The sequence below is a fragment of the Acipenser ruthenus genome, chromosome 2, assembly GCF_902713425.1.
Source record: "Acipenser ruthenus chromosome 2, fAciRut3.2 maternal haplotype, whole genome shotgun sequence".
NCBI lineage: Eukaryota > Metazoa > Chordata > Actinopteri > Acipenseriformes > Acipenseridae > Acipenser > Acipenser ruthenus.
In genome coordinates this window covers 76,062,729-76,083,611 of record NC_081190.1, presented here as the reverse complement: position 1 = coordinate 76,083,611, position 20,883 = coordinate 76,062,729, and the positions used below count along the sequence as shown (strand labels likewise).

General features: G+C 35.9%; 1 protein-coding gene and 1 long non-coding RNA gene across 2 annotated transcripts; both read left to right on the top strand.

The window, feature by feature from the left end:
- Positions 1-5,416: 5,416 nt before the first annotated feature.
- On the top strand, positions 5,417-12,646 carry LOC117408798 (uncharacterized). Its single transcript, XR_009308975.1, has 3 exons — positions 5,417-7,344; positions 11,334-11,458; positions 12,560-12,646. It is a non-coding gene; the product is annotated as an uncharacterized LOC117408798 (long non-coding RNA).
- Positions 12,647-17,484: 4,838 nt separating this feature from the next.
- LOC117408800 (interleukin-8-like) lies at positions 17,485-20,187 on the top strand. The gene is made up of 4 exons (XM_034014113.2): positions 17,485-17,638; positions 18,641-18,776; positions 19,028-19,111; positions 19,512-20,187. The coding sequence occupies exons 1-4, from the start codon at positions 17,581-17,583 to the stop codon at positions 19,522-19,524; spliced, it is 291 nt and encodes a 96-aa protein (XP_033870004.1). The 5' UTR covers positions 17,485-17,580; the 3' UTR covers positions 19,525-20,187.
- Positions 20,188-20,883: the final 696 nt, after the last annotated feature.

Here is a 20,883-nt window from a genome sequence, read left to right as displayed (position 1 = left end):
TAAAAAAGTTTGAAATATCCAATAAATTTCGTTCCACTTCATGATTGTGTCCCACTTGTTGTTGATTCTTCACAAAAAATTACAGTTTCATATCTTTATGTTTGAAGCCTGAAATGTGGCAAAAGGTCGCAAAGTTCAAGGGGGCCGAATACTTTCGCAAGGCACTGTATATATATATATATATTGTGATGATTTGTCACAGGTTTTTCTTGTCAATTCCTCACAATATATATATATATATATATATATATATATATATATATATACACACACACACACACACACACACACGGAAATGGCTTTACATAATCTCTGTAAGTAAACAGTGTCCAGTGTGAAAACACAACATGGAATAATAAATTAACATAGCATCCAAAGTAGTACTGTAGCATTAAAATGTTCAATACAAAAAATTGGTGCCTGAGTTACAAGTTCTTGCAGTGTCTTAAAAAAAAAATTAAAATCAAAAATATGGTTGCACAATAAAACCAGGAAAGCGTAATCAACCAATCAGACTGCAGTGTGTATCATCCGATCTGAAACCACCGAACTCCATGTCTTTATCATGTGAAACTTCATCATTGATGATGCAAGCAATTGTCTGAATCATTAATGCTCACAGCAACTTTGTCAATCAGATTCAAAAGTCTTTTTGTGATCTACGTTTATTGCTTAATGTTGATAAAACTAAATGTATGTTATTTAATAGGGGACGTGCAAATGTTACCAATCCTGCAGTTCTTGAGCAAGGCTGCAAAATTGGTACCTTTTGTAAGGTTCACCTTGAGCAAGTGGAAGTTTATAAATATCTGGGTATTTGGCTAGACAGTGCACTTACTTTTATACCACATATCGTTAAACTACAATCGAAAGCTCGAGCTAGACTTGGCTTTCTTTACCGAAATAAATCATGCTTCACACGACCAGCTAAGTACTTACTGGTCCAGATGTCTGTACTACCCATTTTAGATTATGGAGATGTCATTTATAAAGCTGCTTCAATCAAAGTTGGAACCCAAAACTGACACTCAACAGATGAGTTCTGGATGGGGGCTCCGAGCTTTACAGAAGGATCGGGCTTAAATTAGTTACTTATTCCCGACTAGATTGCTGAAGTTAGTTACTTATTCCCAATTCGAGGGCTGAAGTCAGTTACATAGGGCAGAGATGGGGTACCCATGTTCCTGGAGGGCTGGTGTCCCTCTTGGTTTTTGTTCCTGGTTTTTGTTCCAATGGGATTTTTTCTCCTTTGATTTACAAAACCTACTCAACACGTTGAAGAGGCAAGTGAATTTCTATTGTGAAACAACAGTTAAAGAAAAATTAAAAAACGGAAATGTCTTGGTTAGATAAGTATTCACCCCCTTGAGTCAATACTTGGTAGAACCACCTTTGGCAGCAATTACAGCTGTGAGTCTTTTGGGGTAAGTCTCTACCAGGTTTGCACATCTGGATCATGCAATGTTCGCCCATTCTTCTTGGCAAAATTGTTCAAGCTCTGTCAAGTTGTATGGGGATCGTTGGTGGACAGCAATCTTCAAGTCTTGCCACAGATTCTCAATAGGATTCAAATCCGGGCTTTGACTGGGCCACTCTAGGACATTCACTTTCTTGTTTTTAAGCCACTCCAGTGTCGCTTTGGCTGTGTGCTTGGGGTCATTGTCCTGCTGAAAGGTGACTCTCCATCCCAGTCTTAGGTATTTTGCAGACTGAAGCAGGTTTTCCTCAAGGATTTACCTGTATTTAGCTCCATCCATTTTGCCCTCTACCCTGACAAGCTTCCCAGTCCCTGCTGATGAAAAGCATCCCCATAGCATGATGCTGCCACCACCATGCTTCACAGTAGACATGGTGTTACCTGGGTGATGTGCTGTGTTGGGTTTGCGCCAGACATAACACTTTGCAGTTAGGCCAAATGTTCATCGGACCACAGAATCTTTTGCCACATCTTTTCAGTCTTCCACATGCCTTTTTGCAAATTCCAAGCGGGATTTTACATGGGCTTGCCACTCTTCCATACAGGCCAGTTTTGTGGAGTACCTGAGCTATTGTTGACACATGGACAGTTTCTTCCATCACAGCCATGTAACGTTGTAGGTCTTTCAGAGTTGTCATTGGCCTCTTGCTTGCTTCTCTGCCCAATGCCCTTCTGACCCGGCTGCTCAGTTTGGGAGGACGGCCTGCTCTGGGTGGTGCCGTATACCTTCCACTTCTTAATGATCGACTTGACTGTGCTCCAAGGGATATTCAATGCCTTTGAAATCTTTTTATACCCCTCCCCTGATCTGTGCCTTTCCACAACTTTATCCCAGAGTTGTTTTGAAAGCTCCTTGGTCTTCATGGTAGTATCTTTGCTTTGAATGCACTACCCAACTGTGGGACCTAACAGAGACAGGTGTATTTAATCTGAAATCATGTGAACCACTTTTATTGCACACAGATGGACTCCATTTAACTTATTGTGTGAATTCTGAAGGCAGTTGGTTGTAGCCGAGCTTATTTAGGAGTGTCATAGCAAAGGGGTTGAATACTTATCTAATGAAGACTTTTTAGGTTTTTATTTTTAATTGATTTGGTCTTTCACCTCCCATTTTTTCACACATTGAAAGTGTTGAGTAGGTTGTGTAAATCAAAGGAAAAAAAAATCTAATTTAAATGCATCAAGGTTTCAGGTTGTAACACAACAAACTGTGAAAACGTCCAAGGGGGGTGAATACTTACTATAGGCCCTGTATGGGTATTGAAAAAGTATTAGTAGGTAGAAGAGGTGGTGATATTAATAAGAAACTATTACAATGGGAATCTTTCTGGATACAAATTCTCAATACAATGACACCTAATGGTATGAATGAAAAATTTGATTTAACTTCCTTTTTGGGTTGATTAATGTGAAAGATATAAGACGCTGACGTTTTAAATGTTTTTTTCCTGAAATGATTTGATTGTTAATTGGACACACCAGTATCCAATCATGTAGACAATTATATTGAGTGGTGATTGTTTGCTTTCGAAACATGTCTGTTATTTTTGTTCTCTGTTTTTAAGTAATAAATATGAATTAAATAGGACAACGTAACGTTGAATTTCTTTGTGTGTGGATCTGTACTTTTGCATCACTAGACTTTTTTTGTGGATTTACACACCTAACACATCCTGATTGTGAGGAAATAACTTTCTGGATTTCAAATTATCAGAGAATGAAATTACATTTGTCTGTCTCTACTGTCTCTTCTTTACAGTTTTGTTCTTTGCTTGTTTGATATTTTCCATTTTGCAATTTGAGCAAAATAATTAATAAATGCTCTCATTTTCATACTAAATAGCACTTAATACATGTAGTACTGTACATGCCACTATGCACCATACTCTATTCGCAAGACAATTGCTTAACCTTCAACATCACACCCAGCTTGAGGTGGCAAAGCCCTCACAATGTGCGCTAATATGCAGGACAAGAATGGTGTGTATGTGTGTAGATTTCACGGCATAGCCTATGAATGCCTACTTGTGCCACTCTGCAATCTACTTTATGTTGGAAAGAAATGCTCAAGCTATAAAATGAAACCCTACTTACTTTTGGGAAAGTATACCAGAGCCGTAGTAAGGGAGAATGAGTGGACAGCATCTGAGCTGCATCTCACTACCGCCACCTAGTGCTGGTGGTGTGAGCATGCAACCTCAAGGACCTTAGTGCCTATTAACCCTTTGCGGTCCATTGCCGGACCCTGTCCGATATCATCAAAAAAATGCAAAAAACGTGTTTCTAGTCGTTTTTTTCTCCGGAAAAAGCTGAGAAAATCATTCAATGGCCGAGTGGGAGTGACAGGAGCCGAGACAAGCCAATAAAAAAAACAAAAAAAGGCATATCTCATGAATAGTCATACACGCCCCTGTCATTACATAGGGGCGGTCATAAGGAAACAAGCTGGCTGTTACTGAATCAGCGCACAGAGACTATCACAGACATTTGCAGAGCTTTTTTGAGATGTTATAGTAATAAAATAATGACTTGGATTGCATTATTGAGGAGTATGGTGATAAAACGAGTGATCAGGAGTTGATTGATCGGTATCTACGACTATTATTATTATTATTATTATTATTATTTATTTCTTAGCATATGTGAAAGTGATAGCGAACAAAAGGGTGGGGCGGGGCTGGAGATGCCTAGTGAGTGCTTTGTTGATGTGCAGGACCTTTTAAAATTAAAATCTAAAATTAACTGCACGTGTGAAAATAAATTGGACCTGACGCGCCTGACACGCGCTGAATAAATGGACTGCGAAGGGTTAAAGGCATAGAGCAGGGATGGCGAACCTTTTTTAGCTGGAGTGCCCAAAGTTGGATTTTTTTTGTCATTAAGTGCCATCGGTGCCAATGATTAAATAGGGGTGTAAAAGGTTATACGGCGGCTAAACGGTAACTTTTTAAAACAATATTTACTTTCCTTTTTTTTGTAATTAAGTTTTTATTAAGCAAACATACCAAAAAAAAACAGCAATCCACAATACAAAATAATCAAGAACATTACATGAATTAGGACAGAACCCCTCCATCCGCCCTCATCCCCTCGCAACCTCCCCAAACCCTGAACCCCCCTCCCCCCTTTGCTGTCTGGAGAGCAGGTGTGGGGGAACAATATTTACATTCCTATGACTAATGGGACTTCTGCTGCTGAATATCCGCTGACATTTTTTCAAACCATGGTTCATAGTCAGAGCAACACATGCAGCACTCATGTCATCTGTCAGTCTATTGCACATGTCTGATTTGATCAAATTCATGCCAGAAAAAAGCTGCTCACAAAAATATGATGAGCAAAAAAAAGTTAGAAGTGAAATTTCAAGAGTTTTCATTGCTTTAAAAGAATGTGGCAAAGAATTCCAGACTTTCAATATCTCATTTTCTGCACTTTCTGCTTTTTCCCCCCATCTACTCTGTCACACTCAATCTGCTGTAATGTTACATGCAGATCAGTGAATTTTCTTTTCCACACTGCACTTTCTTGAAATTCCAACAATTTCATTTCCAAACTTTCAAGTCCCATCCATTCCAACTGGGAAATATTCAGTTGGTCAAACATGGCTGTGTCAGGCTGTCACGGGTGACCTCGAACCAGTTATTATGTGTAGTAAGAAATTGGATTCCTTTGCATGGAGAATTTCAGTGGCTAGAGTTCACGGCTCCTCGATTGATTCAGATTCAGTTGTATTAAGTCTGCCCACTAATAATGTAGAGCAAAATAGGTATTGTGGTGTTTGCAGAGCCGACCCGAGCTGAACCCAAGACAGAAGTGGAGTCCTGCTGGGAACGAGCTGAAACATTGGACATGGACTGGATGATTTAAAAATGAAATGTATTAATAAGATGATATGTGCTGTAACCATTTGTAATGTTTGAATAATCTTTAGTCTGTAACGAATACTGTAAAGTGCTCTCTCTCTGTAAGACCGTATAACAGAATCTGGTACAACTTGATACACTGGCCGGCCTTGAGCAGTCTCTTATTAAAATTGGCACGATTCCCAGAATTTAGTGCTGAAATCTCTGTTAAGACTTTTCAGCTTGACTACAGAATAATGCTGTACTAATAGATGTATGTTAATATGCTTGTTTTAAATGGTATAGATTGCTGTGGTAACATATAATCATAGGTAGTGATAATTATTGTTAGTATGAAATACTATGAACAATTTTTATGTATAAGATCATATGATTCACTTTGCTTAATATGATAGCATACCTGAAGCTGTTTTCTATCAAGATGAGCATAGTTAAAAACTGAGTCCTAATTCAATGAAAAGAATTACTGTGTGCTTACATTCAAGAATTATAACTTCTGAATATAAAGGGAAAAGGAGTTAGGAGTATTCTTAAGGGAAAGAGAAAAACAGAAAAGGATTAAAAGACCTCGCTTTGAGTAGGTTTCTGCTTGTAATTCAGTTTTAAAATAAGTAGGTGAGTAAGAACAACCTAGAGTAAAAGCAGACTATAACTTAAGAAAAATAAGCATTGTCAGAAGATACACCACAAATAGAGAGCAGAAAAATTGAATAAAATCCTATTGTAATATTGCGGATATACTGCTGCTAGCAGAAAGTAATAAGGTTAGCAGCCATACGCTATAAGAAGTAATGTACTAGTTTGACTCTGAAGTTAAAAGACGCAGCATAAAAAGATGTTGTGTTTAAAATACAAAATAAAAGGATTGAATAAATAATGAAGAATAAAAGCAGGAGATAGGTTTTAGGAGAGTAAACTCTATGTGACCTGTCTTCTTGAACTCTCTATCAGCCTGCCCTTGGAGAAATTAATATTAGCTGCTGGAAGGCCTCTTTGGTGGGAAGAAGCCGGAATTTTTTTATCAGAAGGCTTATAGTATCGGGCCGGACTGCAAAAATAGGGAGTTAGAACGGATGGTCTTAGCACCTAAGATAGTTAGTTGCCGGGCGGAACAAGCACGTAAGATACAGGTGTAAGGAAAGTTCTAGGGAACATTAATCACTATTAAACTTGGCAAGAAAAGAGGTGTCTCCAGCAAGCTGGTTTTAGCCAGTATGTGTATAGCTGAAAAATACAGGGTCATCTGGATGTCAATTAAGTTCAAGCTACCAGGGGCCCATAGGAGAAAAACATTACAGCTTTACAGCTCAGTAAAATAGTTAGGTTTTCCATAAGGAGAAAACTCTACATTAAAAAGATATAAGATGGAAGTTCCCTATAATACCTGCTAAACACACACCTGTAAGGAAAGAATGAAATTAATTTGAGAGTGAGATGACATGAGGGAATATATTTTTGAAAGCCAAGTTCATGTAATCAATTATAATCATTATAACTATAACTGCTATATTATGATATAACTATTGGTGTTGCATATATTCAAAAAACACCACTTTTCTTATATTGGTGTTGCATATATTTAAAACACCACTCCTTTTTATAATGCACCCATATTAAGTAGTGAATCAAGGTTGCAGGGATTTTGTGAACTCTGCTTCACCTAACTTTTCAGATGAAGGAGGGGGGCCAAGAATGAGTGGATGAGAACATGGGCTAGTGTTGATTTGTTGACATATGACTCTAATTGAGTCTGAGGAGTTGGTTGAATTCTTTAGAGATTACTGTTTGCCAAGAGATAAGGACTGTCAATATAGATTGATGACTGGATCTAATTGGGGCTTCCCATTGCTTTCAATGGGACGAAAATTGTATAAAAACCCTGGGCCGATCACACTGAGACCACCACAATCAAGCTGGGCAGAGCTATGTGGTCCATCCTTTGCAGATCTCTACAGAACAGTCCTTCTCTTTTGTTCACGCTACTCTTCCTTATAATAGGAGGTAAGCATATTAATGGTATTATTGTATCTCACATTTATTGGTTATATTGCTATGAGGTTTTGAAACAATGTTTTATTATTAAGAGTGTTATATTGAATGTGCTAAAACATAGCAGTGGGTGCTTGTAGGCTTTGTGCTTAACCAGCCTGAGGGCTGCACTGAATACATCTAATTGTATTATGTTATTGAAGTATTAAATGCTGAAGCTTGTAATAAACTTAGGATTGCTAATTATTGTTACATGTTTTCGGGTTTTGGTAGTATGCGCAAACTACTAAACCAATATTAAAGGCATTTTAATAAAACGAAGGAGCGCTGATGTTGCTCTGATTCGTAAAACTTTGAATAAATGAGTCTGAGTGATTTTCTTGATTAAATAAAAAGGTTTTAAGGACACACCGCTCGTCCAGTGCTCGAACATAAACCACTAGGAGTTTTAAACATCTCTGTCCTCCTTAACGTCTCCCCTGAGTTAAGAGTGTGTGCAGAGCAAATAATATAATAAAAGAGAACGTGAAAAGTGAAAACGTGACAAGGCCTGCTCATGAAAGGCAGTGTTGCCTCCATGTTGCGGAACTGAATAAACCTGGCTGCAAATGCTTCCCTTGAAGCCCCCACGATTTTGGAAAAATGGTGGTAAACTTCCTGCAGGTTACTGGGACTGTCTGCAAAGTGTGCAGATTTCTGCAAATGTGTTTTCATGTTTGGGAAGTATTTGAGCTGTCCACAGTCAATGTATCTTTCAAACACATCTAACTTTCTTTCAAAAGCTCTGATATCCCCAAACATGCTTTCAGCTGTTTTGCCAAAACCCTGCCATTTTTGATTCACGCCATTAAAATCAACCACATCCACTTTTTTTTTCAACTGTATATTTACTTACATATAACATATCTACTGCTTTTACATTTTGTAAAATAACTATTTAAAAGACGAGTAGCAGATAACATACTTATTAGAAAAAGATTTCTGTGGTGTCAAACTACCTTGAAAAAAAGAAGTATCCACAAATGTACTCTACATATCAGAGGGATCATTTATTTTGAGACGTTTGTTTTTTGAGAATTTACAACCTGCTTTTCCCCACTGTATGAAGAGGGGTAACATACCACAGTATGACCCGTCAGAATTTAAACATGCATTTCCCCATAGTTTGAAGATTAAAATAGTATTTAAAAAACAAAAAAACAAAACAGTGCATCAAACAAAGAATACATAGTTTGAGATACGAGTATGTGACAGTGAAATATATTTTCGGTATTTATGACAAGGGAAAGGTTTGACAATCAAAATAGAGTGGGATATTTGCTTTAAAGTTCAATGCACAAATACACGTGTTGCCGCCAGTGACACCTGCAAAAGACCTTGCAATGCGCATTAACACGTGTGCGAAAGTGCTTGGTTATGTAATTTCGACCTATTTTAGGCTCGCAGACCCCCGACCCTGAGTGTAAAGTATGAAAGATTGTGGCCATTTCTCCATTTACAGGAGATGACGGTCAGTAAAATGCTACAAGCATCAGGCTAACGATCCCTTCCTCCCGGCGTGTCCCGCTGACACATCCATAGCTGACCACAATTACATTTGATCCTCCATGGGACAGATTCTGGTATAGTAAGCAAACTTGTTAAATTTGCAGACGACACAAAAATAGGAGTAATGGCCAACACTGTTGCAGCAGCAAAGGTCATTAAAAATGATCTAGACAGCATTCAGAACTGGGCAGACAGATGGCAAATGACATTTAATAGAGAAAAGTGTAAGGTACTGCATGCAGGCAATAAAAATGTGCATTATAACTATCATATGGGGGATACTGATGGGGAATGTGGGGAAGCTATAAAAAGGCCAACAAGGTGCTCGGATACATTGTGAGAAGTGTTGAATTTAAATCAAGGGAAGTAATGTTAAAACTTTACAATGCATTAGTAAGACCTCCCCTAGAATATTATGTTCAGTTCTGGTCACCTTGTTACAAAAAGGATACGCGGTGATCTGATTCAAGCATTCAGAATCCTAAAAGGTATAGACAATGTTGACCCAGGGGACTTTTTTGACCTGAAAAAAGAAACAAGAATCAGGGGTCACAAATGGAGATTAGATAAAGGGGCATTAAGAACAGAAAATAGGAGGCACTTTTTTACACAGAGAATTGTGAGGGTCTGGAACCAACTCCCCAGTAATGTTGTTGAAGCTGACACCCTGGGATCCTTCAAGAAGCTGCTTGATGAGATTCTGGGATCAATAAGCTACTAACAACCAAACGAGCAAGATGGGCTGAATGGCCTCATCTCGTTTGTAAACTTTCTTATGTTCTTATGTTCTAATGCACAGTAGTAATGCAATTGCGGCAAAATCACAAGTTTAAAATAAGCAATTCCTTGTTGTTGCAACAACCTTAACATAGTTACGCAAAAGCACATACACGATACACGTTGTCCTGGCACGGAGCATGGAGGGTAAGGCTGTTCAGTAATAATTTGAATTTGGTACTTATCTATACAGAATACTTCAGCTGTGGATCTCCGAGGTTACAAAATAGCGCAACCGGGACAAGCAGAGATAACGTCTCAATGCAATTAAACAGAAACAGGTGTTACGCAGATTTCTGTATCCCCAAAGAATTCTGTATTATGGATTTGACACCTGCGTAGATCAAGATTGTTATACGTGAACGTTTGATGTTTCTGAACAGTATTTTACATGTAATAAAATTAAAATGTGTTTTAAAAGGAAAATAGTTTTATAAGGTTACTTATATAATCAAGGGTTTCGTGTATTGAGCAACGCAAGGCCGAGCGTAGGCCCTATAGAAATTCAGTGGTGTTAAATGTGCTGTTTTATTTTGCTACAGAATTAGTTTGGTCTTGTTTTCAGTATTTGTTGCAAACTGCAGCAGAACTCAATGGCAGTGCTTGAGAACACAGTGGGGCTGAAGCACAGGGATATCACGCATCCACGTCCAGCTTTGAAAAACTGCATCTGCACGCATGGAATCATGAGGGGATACAGAATTCTATGGGGATACAGAAATCTGCATAACACCTACAACACTCTCCATAGAACAAACAGTAATAGTCCTTGCGCCTCCCACTGCCTCCACACTCTGTTCACCAAAACATCTCATGGGATGGGGGTTGACTCACTTTAAATACTATTTGCCTACAAAGAGAAAACAATTAAAACACTTAACAAACAACCTGTTTTCTCAACTGGCACTTAAGTTCTTACAGGTATTAATAGAAATGGGTTCTACATCTGTACAGTGTAATGTTTTTTTTTTTAAACGATGACATTGAATTTAGAGGGTTTTTTTTCTTTTTATAAAATAGGTGCCATAGCTCGTCTTTTAGTTTTGTTGTGTGATCCTGTGCATTTCTAGTGAAAGATACTGTAAATCAAAATGTTAAAGTTACATATGCTCGTCACCAGTTTTTTTTTTTAAATTATTTTTATTATTTATTTATTTATTTTGTTATTGTTTTTATTTTACTTTCAAAAAAAAATAGCAAATAGCATTTGGGTATAAACAAATAATTTGTTGCAGAACTTTAGGGACAAAATAAGACTTAATTTAGCAGGATTACGTGATTCATCATATCCGTTTTAAAGGTATTCAAGTGAAATGAGTCACATAATAATTAAAGTATAGCCACATAAAATGTTGGTGGAAAAACAAATCAAGCTCCTACTGCTTGAAAGTTTTTGAAATTCACAGTATTCTTACTAACCTCCCACCTCTTTATTTGCTGATATTTTATACTTCAATATTGAATAACGTATGTCGATATTTCAAAGACAATACTGTAAATGAAGGTTTTGCTGCTTTTTGGTGCATACTGTGTAATCTAGTAGCAATCAGATCACGTGTGACCTGCAGCAGAGACCTATCAACATAAGAAACAATTGAGGCTACCAATTACATTATAAAAGCTGACAACAGGTAATAAACTACCTTTGATTACCTTTGTTTGTCTGTTTCCTACAGATGTCAGGACTGTGTCAGGACTGCCCAGTCCCTGACCACATTCCGGCGCCTCCTTAAGACTCACCTCTTCAAAGAGCACCTGTAGAACTCCTCTGTTTGTATCCTGGGACACTATCACCCTTCATGTAAATGTGCTTTATTTTGCTCTTATCTGCCCCCTATTTTACTGCATTTAATCCTGTACTTCAGAATACTGTAATCTGCCAAGTTTTTAACCTGTAGTACTTTGTATTTAATCACATCCTGATGTAACTATCACTATTTAATCATATCCTGATGTAAGTATCACTATTACCTGCTGTATTATTGAATTGTGGTTTGTCAAACTTGTACTTTACTTGATCAAAAGTTATTGTATTTCTTGCTCTTATTGTATTACTTGTATTGTAACGCTTGAAATGTTTTTGCTTACGATTGTAAGTCGCCCTGGATAAGGGCGTCTGCTAAGAAATAAATAATAATAATAATAATGAATAAGTAGCCTAGTTTCCAGTGCTGAAAAGCTGGCCAAACCTCATCGTCATAACCAACACTGATTTCTCACTCTTTTTTTATGTACACAGGTTCAGTAAACAAGACATCTCCACCACAACATTGTATTGGTGTTATATCAAACTTCAATTATTTTACAGTTTTTAGAGAATACAATATCATCAATACAATTACTTTTGGAGTAAGCCCTCAAACTATTTTTTTTTTTTTCTGGTTACGTCACCGTACCTTGATTAAAGAAGCACCTCCTCCTGCCAGTTCACTGTCGGGACATTCCAGTTTCCGAAGTGAAGTAACACGCAGAGTTTAAAAAGCCCCTCTGTAAAGCGCTGGAGCAGTTAATCACTAGCTTCTAAAATAAACTACTTCAAAAGGAAAACCGTAAAGAGACGCAAATTCTCCGAGCAAAATGAGCAGCACACTTTCACTGACCCTTCTGCTTCTGTTGACAGGCTGTACAGTTCTTATCCATAGTAAGTGACATGTATTGCAATTTATTATCGCCTGGCTGTACAATATCCATGGGCATTTTGCAGCTGGACTACTGTACTGCATACGATAAAAATACACTGTAATATATTGCTACTTAATTGTAAACCAAACCACTAAAGATTTCTAAAGCAAAGGCGTAGACAAGTATGTAAACGGTGGACTATAAGCGTGCATGTTTGTCGGTAACGATGTGCAAACTAGTTTTATGCATGACATAAACACTCATTTGTTTTCTTTTTCAGCTGCTCCTTTGGGAGTGGAGTTGCGCTGCAAGTGCGTCAAGACGATTTCAGACTTTATTCATCCAAGACAAATCACTAACATAAACATAACACCAGAAGGACCACACTGCACTAACATAGAAGTAATGTAAGTACCGTATTTGTCTTAAAATATGAATTTAATATAATGTGCATTTGTTTGTTAAAAAAATATACAATACTATGTATGCTTATAATTTTTTTATTATTATTTTTAGTGCCACTCTAAAGAATGGAGGGAAGGAGATCTGTTTAAATCCTGAAACCAAATGGGTGCATATAGTTATTAAAAGAATGTTGCACAGGTATGTTTCCAGTTGTTTTATATTTGTAGTCTAAAATGATAATAAAGCATAATTAATTATGTATGATAATGCAACAATATACAGTATATAAAATAAACATCTTGCCAGGTGAGTTGTATCTAAAAATGGTTGTTGTATTTAATATATATATATATATATATATATTGCAAAATGTGTTAGGAAAAAAGCTTAGATCATTGAGTTTGTTCGTGGATTCTAAAAGTAAAATGTGTTGTTCTTTTCAGTGCTAATGGGAAACAATGAGAAGAATCTTCATCGCTCTTGGAGGACATGAAAATTTCCTGTGAATTGTCAGTTTAACAAATGTGTGCTGCAGAGCTGAATGCACTGGCTTACTGCTGCAGGAAGTGAACCTGAAATGTATTTTTGTTTACTACTGTAAGTTGCCCTGGATAAGGGTGTCTGCTAAGAAATAAATAATAATAATATTCTTCTGGTAATTAATAGGATGATTGAGCACCTACTTGTGTTCCTAATTATTATTATTATTATTATTATTTATTTCTTAGCAGACGCCCTTATCCAGGGCGACTTACAATTGTTACAATCACATTATACATTATACAGATATCACATTATTTTTACATACAATTACCCATTTATACAGTTGGGTTTTTACTGGAGCAATCTAGGTGTCCCCCCACTGGGGATTGAACCCACAACCCTCCGGTCAAGAGTCCAGAGCCCTAACCACTACTCCACACTGCTGCCCCAATGTTCCAATGGCATTATTTGTCTGTCATGTATGGCATACTGTTATGTTATAAGGTTACCCTGAGGCTGAGATTTGTCTGGTGTGTAAAATTTGAAGCCCTCAGTGATACTCATAGTCGTTTGAAACTAATTTTTTTTTTTTTTTGTGAACATTTTTTTTTTTATAAATTTTTCATTTTCAAAACAAAAATACACAAAACACACAATTAATGTTATTGACTGGCTGTGATAGTAATTAAAGCTGTTAAAATATTTTAGAAAAGTTAACTTACTTTGGAGCCACATTTAATTTTACCTTTCTTAACTTTTCATGAATATTATTTTTTAACAGTGTAATACAGTAACATTACTTGCACTAGTGGATTTTAAGTGTAATGTTAATAATATTTATTGTGTGTATTGAAATGTATTTATGTTTTTCATGCTATTTTGTGCTATGCCTATTTATATTTTTTAATACTGAAATAATTAACCAACAATAAATGTATTATTTGAGTAATAATAATAAAACAATGATTATATTTGATTCTCTTTTTCATTTGTGTGAGAAAACCATATTTAATTAAATCCTTAGAAAGTGGTGGTTATAAGTGATCCAGTTCTCATTCAAATAATACTATAATCCTCCTATAAAAAATGCTAACCATCTCTAACACATGGTTACATTTTAAACACTGAATTTGAAAGGCACTGTGGTCTAATGGGACAAGGCTCCAGGTAGGAAAGTAGAAAATTGACCCTTGAATAATATTCATTACAAAGATCAGAACCTCTGAGGTTCCCAATTCCCCATTTAACACCACCATTGTAGAAAATAACGTTCACCAATAACGTTGTGTGATAAGACTTTTTATGGTGGGGAGCATGTTTGACAATTGTTAATTAGGCACTATAAGGGCCAGCAAAGCAGTGGGATGAAGCCGGTTCCAATGTAATGAGCTGAATTGCTTGAGTGTTCAAATCTCACGTGCTGCAGCCAATGTTTAACCTGTCTTCAGGTGTGCAGTGCATTTTTCATGGTTTAACTGTATAGCTGCTCATTGTACAAAAAATCTTGCCGTGATGTCATGCTTTCAATTTTGCTTACAGCTAAAATCTGTGTTTTCAATAAAACGTGTTGCTCTTAAAAACACCGTTGGGTTTTTACTGGAGCAATCTAGGTGTCCCCCCACTGGGGATTGAACCCACAACCCTCCGGTCAAGAGTCCAGAGCCCTAACCACTACTCCACACTGCTGCCCCAATGTTCCAATGGCATTATTTGTCTGTCATGTATGGCATACTGTTATGTTATAAGGTTACCCTGAGGCTGAGATTTGTCTGGTGTGTAAAATTTGAAGCCCTCAGTGATACTCATAGTCGTTTGAAACTAATTTTTTTTTTTTTTGTGAACATTTTTTTTTTTATTAATTTTTCATTTTCAAAACAAAAATACACAAAACACACAATTAATGTTATTGACTGGCTGTGATAGTAATTAAAGCTGTTAAAATATTTTAGAAAAGTTAACTTACTTTGGAGCCACATTTAATTTTACCTTTCTTAACTTTTCATGAATATTATTTTTTAACAGTGTAATACAGTAACATTACTTGCACTAGTGGATTTTAAGTGTAATGTTAATAATATTTATTGTGTGTATTGAAATGTATTTATGTTTTTCATGCTATTTTGTGCTATGCCTATTTATATTTTTTAATACTGAAATAATTAACCAACAATAAATGTATTATTTGAGTAATAATAATAAAACAATGATTATATTTGATTCTCTTTTTCATTTGTGTGAGAAAACCATATTTAATTAAATCCTTAGAAAGTGGTGGTTATAAGTGATCCAGTTCTCATTCAAATAATACTATAATCCTCCTATAAAAAATGCTAACCATCTCTAACACATGGTTACATTTTAAACACTGAATTTGAAAGGCACTGTGGTCTAATGGGACAAGGCTCCAGGTAGGAAAGTAGAAAATTGACCCTTGAATAATATTCATTACAAAGATCAGAACCTCTGAGGTTCCCAATTCCCCATTTAACACCACCATTGTAGAAAATTCTAACACGTAAAACACAAACGCTGGAGTTTTCAAGAGTGGTTTGGATAAACACCTGGTAGTGTGTGTATATATATATATATATATATATATATATATATATATATATATATATATATATATATATATATATATATATATATCACCAATAACGTTGTGTGATAAGACTTTTTATGGTGGGGAGCATGTTTGACAATTGTTAATTAGGCACTATAAGGGCCAGCAAAGCAGTGGGATGAAGCCGGTTCCAATGTAATGAGCTGAATTGCTTGAGTGTTCAAATCTCACGTGCTGCAGCCAATGTTTAACCTGTCTTCAGGTGTGCAGTGCATTTTTCATGGTTTAACTGTATAGCTGCTCATTGTACAAAAAACCTTGCCGTGATGTCATGCTTTCAATTTTGCTTACAGCTAAAATCTGTGTTTTCAATAAAACGTGTTGCTCTTAAAAACACCTAAATGTGTTTCTAAAGTGTGTCAAGGCGAAAACGGTAAGTTAGCATTTTCAGGTAACATCAATGAAAGGTATAATTGTATGTAATACAATTAGAAACATATTTAAAACAGCCAGACACTCTAAAGTTAAGTAGTGAATATATTTCAATTTCATTTATCTTGCTCTTAATTGTATTATTACTTGCACTGTGATTCTTGAAATGTATTTTTGTTTACGAATGTAAGTCGCCCTGGATAAGGGCATCTGCTAAGAAATAAATAATAATAATAATAATAATAATAATAATAATAATAATAATAATAATAATAATAATAATAATCTAGCCGGTAAAAAAAACAAAGAAAAAAACTTACAATACAGTATATTATTAATACAATGACAATACAATTGTAGTAATATTCGTATTGTAATTATTTATGTGTACAACTCGTCAAGACAGTACAGTAAAGTACAACTATACAGAATTCTGTTTATTACATTTCGAGTTAACCTTTGGGCAATTCAATTTAGAAATGCATGTAACCTGTTATTGTTATTATTTCATTTTTAATAAATACTCTTAGTATATCACAGATTATTATATACATTTTAAGATATCCAAATCACTGTACAGAATTCTATTTATTAAATTTCAGAAACCTTTTTTTCCTTTGGTGGTTGATCCAAATATCTCCTATCTAATTCAGGTAAGAACTGACAAGACTTGAAAGATGAGCCTGACAGATAGAAGAAAGAAGCGACGGCAAATCCAATATGGCATCAAGACCTTAAATTGCACACAACACATCCGTCTGCCTAAAAACAGACAGAGCCACACAACATGAAGAGTAACTGCTCCCCGGCAGTAGTGTTCAAATAATGTCTCCAGCTCTCCAGTCTCCAGCTCTTCAGCCTTTTGGACATTTGCAAACAAACCTTAACGTTATTTTAACAAAGTTTTTGCCATTGAATATATATATATATATATATATATATATATATATATATATATATATATATATATATATATATACAGTATATTCAGAGATTCTATTCTATTCTATAGATGTTTTATACTTGTATTACAAAAAATCTTCATGTATAACCTCTTATTACTGCAACAAGGAGCATGCCTACTGTATTTGGCTTACAAAGTTAATATAAAACATGTTTCAAGTAGGAGGAAGCTACACCCCCACCCCACAGCTGAAACTACCTAAGGAAAGCAAACATTCAGGTAAATTCATACATGCTGTTATAAAGCATTAACTATGTTACAGTGCCCTTCCCTTCCTTCTCAGGGACATTGGTTTTGGAGTGTTTCCAGCTGACTTACGTCATTTAAAGTTTAACGCCATGCAGCCAGATTAGCCAGTAGTTGCATATAAGAGACAACTTTTCTGAGAGTAGAAGCACAAGCCTAAACCATAGCAGGCAGACGAATCAGGCAGCCAAACTGAACTATTACCACAATGAATAAAAAGATTGCTTTTATATTATGGATTGTCATGTGTGCTGCAGTTTCAGAAGGTATGTTCAACCGTACTAGAAATACTATATTTTTTATTTTTATAATGTGTATTGGATTTTGTTGTCTGTAGAAAATACATACAAAGTAGCACACAAAAAGCTTTTGTTACACTTTGATGAAAGTGGATTGGAACTGCAGTCAGCCATATGTAAAAGTATTTTACTGGCTTATAGTTTTACTATGTACAGACTTGGAATGCAATCTTTTACTGCTACATTAGTTTGGTAAATCATTCTGTATACCGGCAGCTACTAGTGTACACGAGTAGCAGTTTAAAGAACCGATAATCTTTGGAAATTAAGTGCTTAGTGTTTATAGAATTAATAAAGGTGCACGCATCTGTCACATTAACTTTTTTTTTTACAGTTAAGACCAAATACTTATCAGGTAACATTGGTACTGTAGCATTATTATTATTATTATTATTATTTATTTCTTAGCAGACGCCCTTATCCAGGGCGACTTACAATTGTTACAAGATATCACATTATACATTTTTTCACATTATACAGAGATCACATTATTTTTACATACAATTACCCATTTATACAGTTGGGTTTTTACTGGAGCAATCTAGGTAAAGTACCTTGCTCAAGGGTACAACAGCAGTGTCCCCCACCTGGGATTGAACCCACGACCCTCCGGTCAAGAGTCCAGAGCCCTAACCACACTGCTGCCCACTTACTTAGGTTACTTGCTTCCTTTTTATACATGTGGCCACTCCCCAGTTAGCACTCAATTACCTAACTGGAGAATGGCAACACTTGTGATTGCTGGCAGGGGCAGGTTTAACCCCATCCCTGCCAACCTTACCATCCCACACACCCACTATTTACAGTAGCAGGGCTTCTGCCCTGCCACAGGACATTATATTACTTTTTTTCTGAAGAAACAAGTAACGAGTAATACGTTTTTTTGTTTTTTTTTAGCTTGCCCAACCCTTTAAATAAATGCATTTATACGTGTTGTTTGGATTGAACCTATCCTTTCCTCTTTTACAGCTGGAGTTCTGGGCAGAGCAGGAATCACTTTCCGTTGCCAGTGTCTACAAACCTCTTCACATTTTATCCACCCAGTGCACTTTGCTGATATTCAGATGATCCCTGCAGGGCCCCACTGCATCAACCTAGAAATGATGTATGTATGTGCTTCACTAACAGAAATGATGTATGTATGTGCTTCACTAACAGAAATGATGTACATATGTGCTTTACTAACAGAAATGATGTACATATGTGCTTCACTAACAGAAATGATGTACGTATGTGCTTCACTAACAGAAATGATGTACGTATGTGCTTCACTAACAGAAATGCTCATACATTGAAACTGGAAATGCTATTACTGATAATAACGCCTAACACTATGAACATATCATTTTTTTCCAGTGTACAACTGAAATCTGGTCGAAAAGTCTGCTTGAATCCTGGAGCTAATTGGGTGAAGATGATTATTAAAAGAATTTTGAACAGGTATGTTTACAAAACATTATTATTTAATTTGTGACAAAAGGTTTCAGTACTTACAATTTAAAGCATGTGACTCGATCCCACAGAATCAAATAATCTAAATATTTTTGGGGGATAAGGGACATCAAAACTTAAACAACTACCTACAGCTATTTCTGTAGCTACAGCTACCTGTAGCAATTTCTATCATACTATCTTAAAAAGGCGGAAGCCAAAACATTGTAGCTAATTATTAAAACAATGAGTTTTCAGTTTGCCAATTATGCAAATAATATTTTGGGGGCAAATTTTAATTGCTGATTGTAATCAGTAAAATGTTAAAATAGTGTTGAAATTTCATGTTCTCGTCAGGTTATCGATTTATAGTAACATTATTTTTTTTATTTCTACTTTTTTTCTCCAGGCAAAAAGATTGATTGCAAGAAGAAAAGAGAGCACCTGCTTGTTGGTCACAGGTCACACCACTCTAGTATGAGAAATAATATATCTTTATTAGCTGGATTCTGCTTCCAGAGAGTGCCAGCTACAGCTCTCCAGTGGCTTAGAGGAGATATGGATGCTGCTGGCTCAGCCTTACACAGAGCCCTTACTTCAGATTGGGTCTGAGCAATATTAGCTTATGGGTCAGTTTAGTACTGCACCTGTCAATACGCAGCTTGAAGAACCATTTTTCTCTGTCAATTTGGAGTACAGTAATGGTATTTGCTACAATACTATACACATTAACATATATGTAATATGATATAATCAAAAAGTGAAAGAATTAATTAACCTTGCCACTTGTAATGCTGTAATACACACTTTGCAATAAGAGTTGTATGGAGTTGAATATTGCGAAAACAGTTTACAATGAAATTCACTTTTTTCTTTTTCTTTCAACTTATTTTGTATCACAAAAACTAAAATCCTACCTGAACCATTCCTGCATTAAACTCAAATATACTCTAAATTAGCTGAGCTACTTAAGAATGTATCCACTGACTTGTAAATGTATGTTTTGTTTTTATCTTTCTACCCTGTAGAGTCAGTTTTGTATATTTTTTAAAGGAAAAATAAAGTGTTTAATATTACAAGTCTGATATACTGATTCTACTTTACTGCACTTCTTAGTAACAACAGAATGGTCCACCTCCATAGAAAACAAGGGGTGAGCAGTGTCCGGTTGTTGTATGATAATCCATAACTTTAAACACCCAATCCTAAAATACATGCAAACTGAAAGAAAAGTCTATATAAAAGACAAACATTTGTTTAATAGTGTCATATTCGTTGAAATAGCATTCATTTTTAAAGTAATAAAAAAGATATATATAACATTAGCAAAATGCTACCATAGTAATGTCTCTAAAAGTGCCTTTAAAAACAAAACTATTCTATTTGGCATTTCTTCCCTCATTATTAATTTGGCAGATGCCTTTATCCAAGGTGACTTACAGAGACTAGGGTGTGTGAACTATGTATCAGCTGCAGAGTCACTTACAACTACGTCTCACCCAAAAGACAGAGCACAAGAAGGTTAAGTGACTTGCTGAGGGTCACACAGTGAGTCAGCCGGGATTTGAACCGGGGACCTCCTGCTGAGAAGACCTTTTCTTTAACCACTGAACCACACAGCCTCCTGTAATCATACTCATATACCAGTAAAAGGAATCAGGAAATGTTCCTACAACAAGTCTAGCTTCAGGGGCTGGAAATATTTGTCAGAACAATATAAAGCCAACTATCAGATTTTTAGGACTTTCTATGTGATTGTTTTCCAAGGGGAAAACACAGAC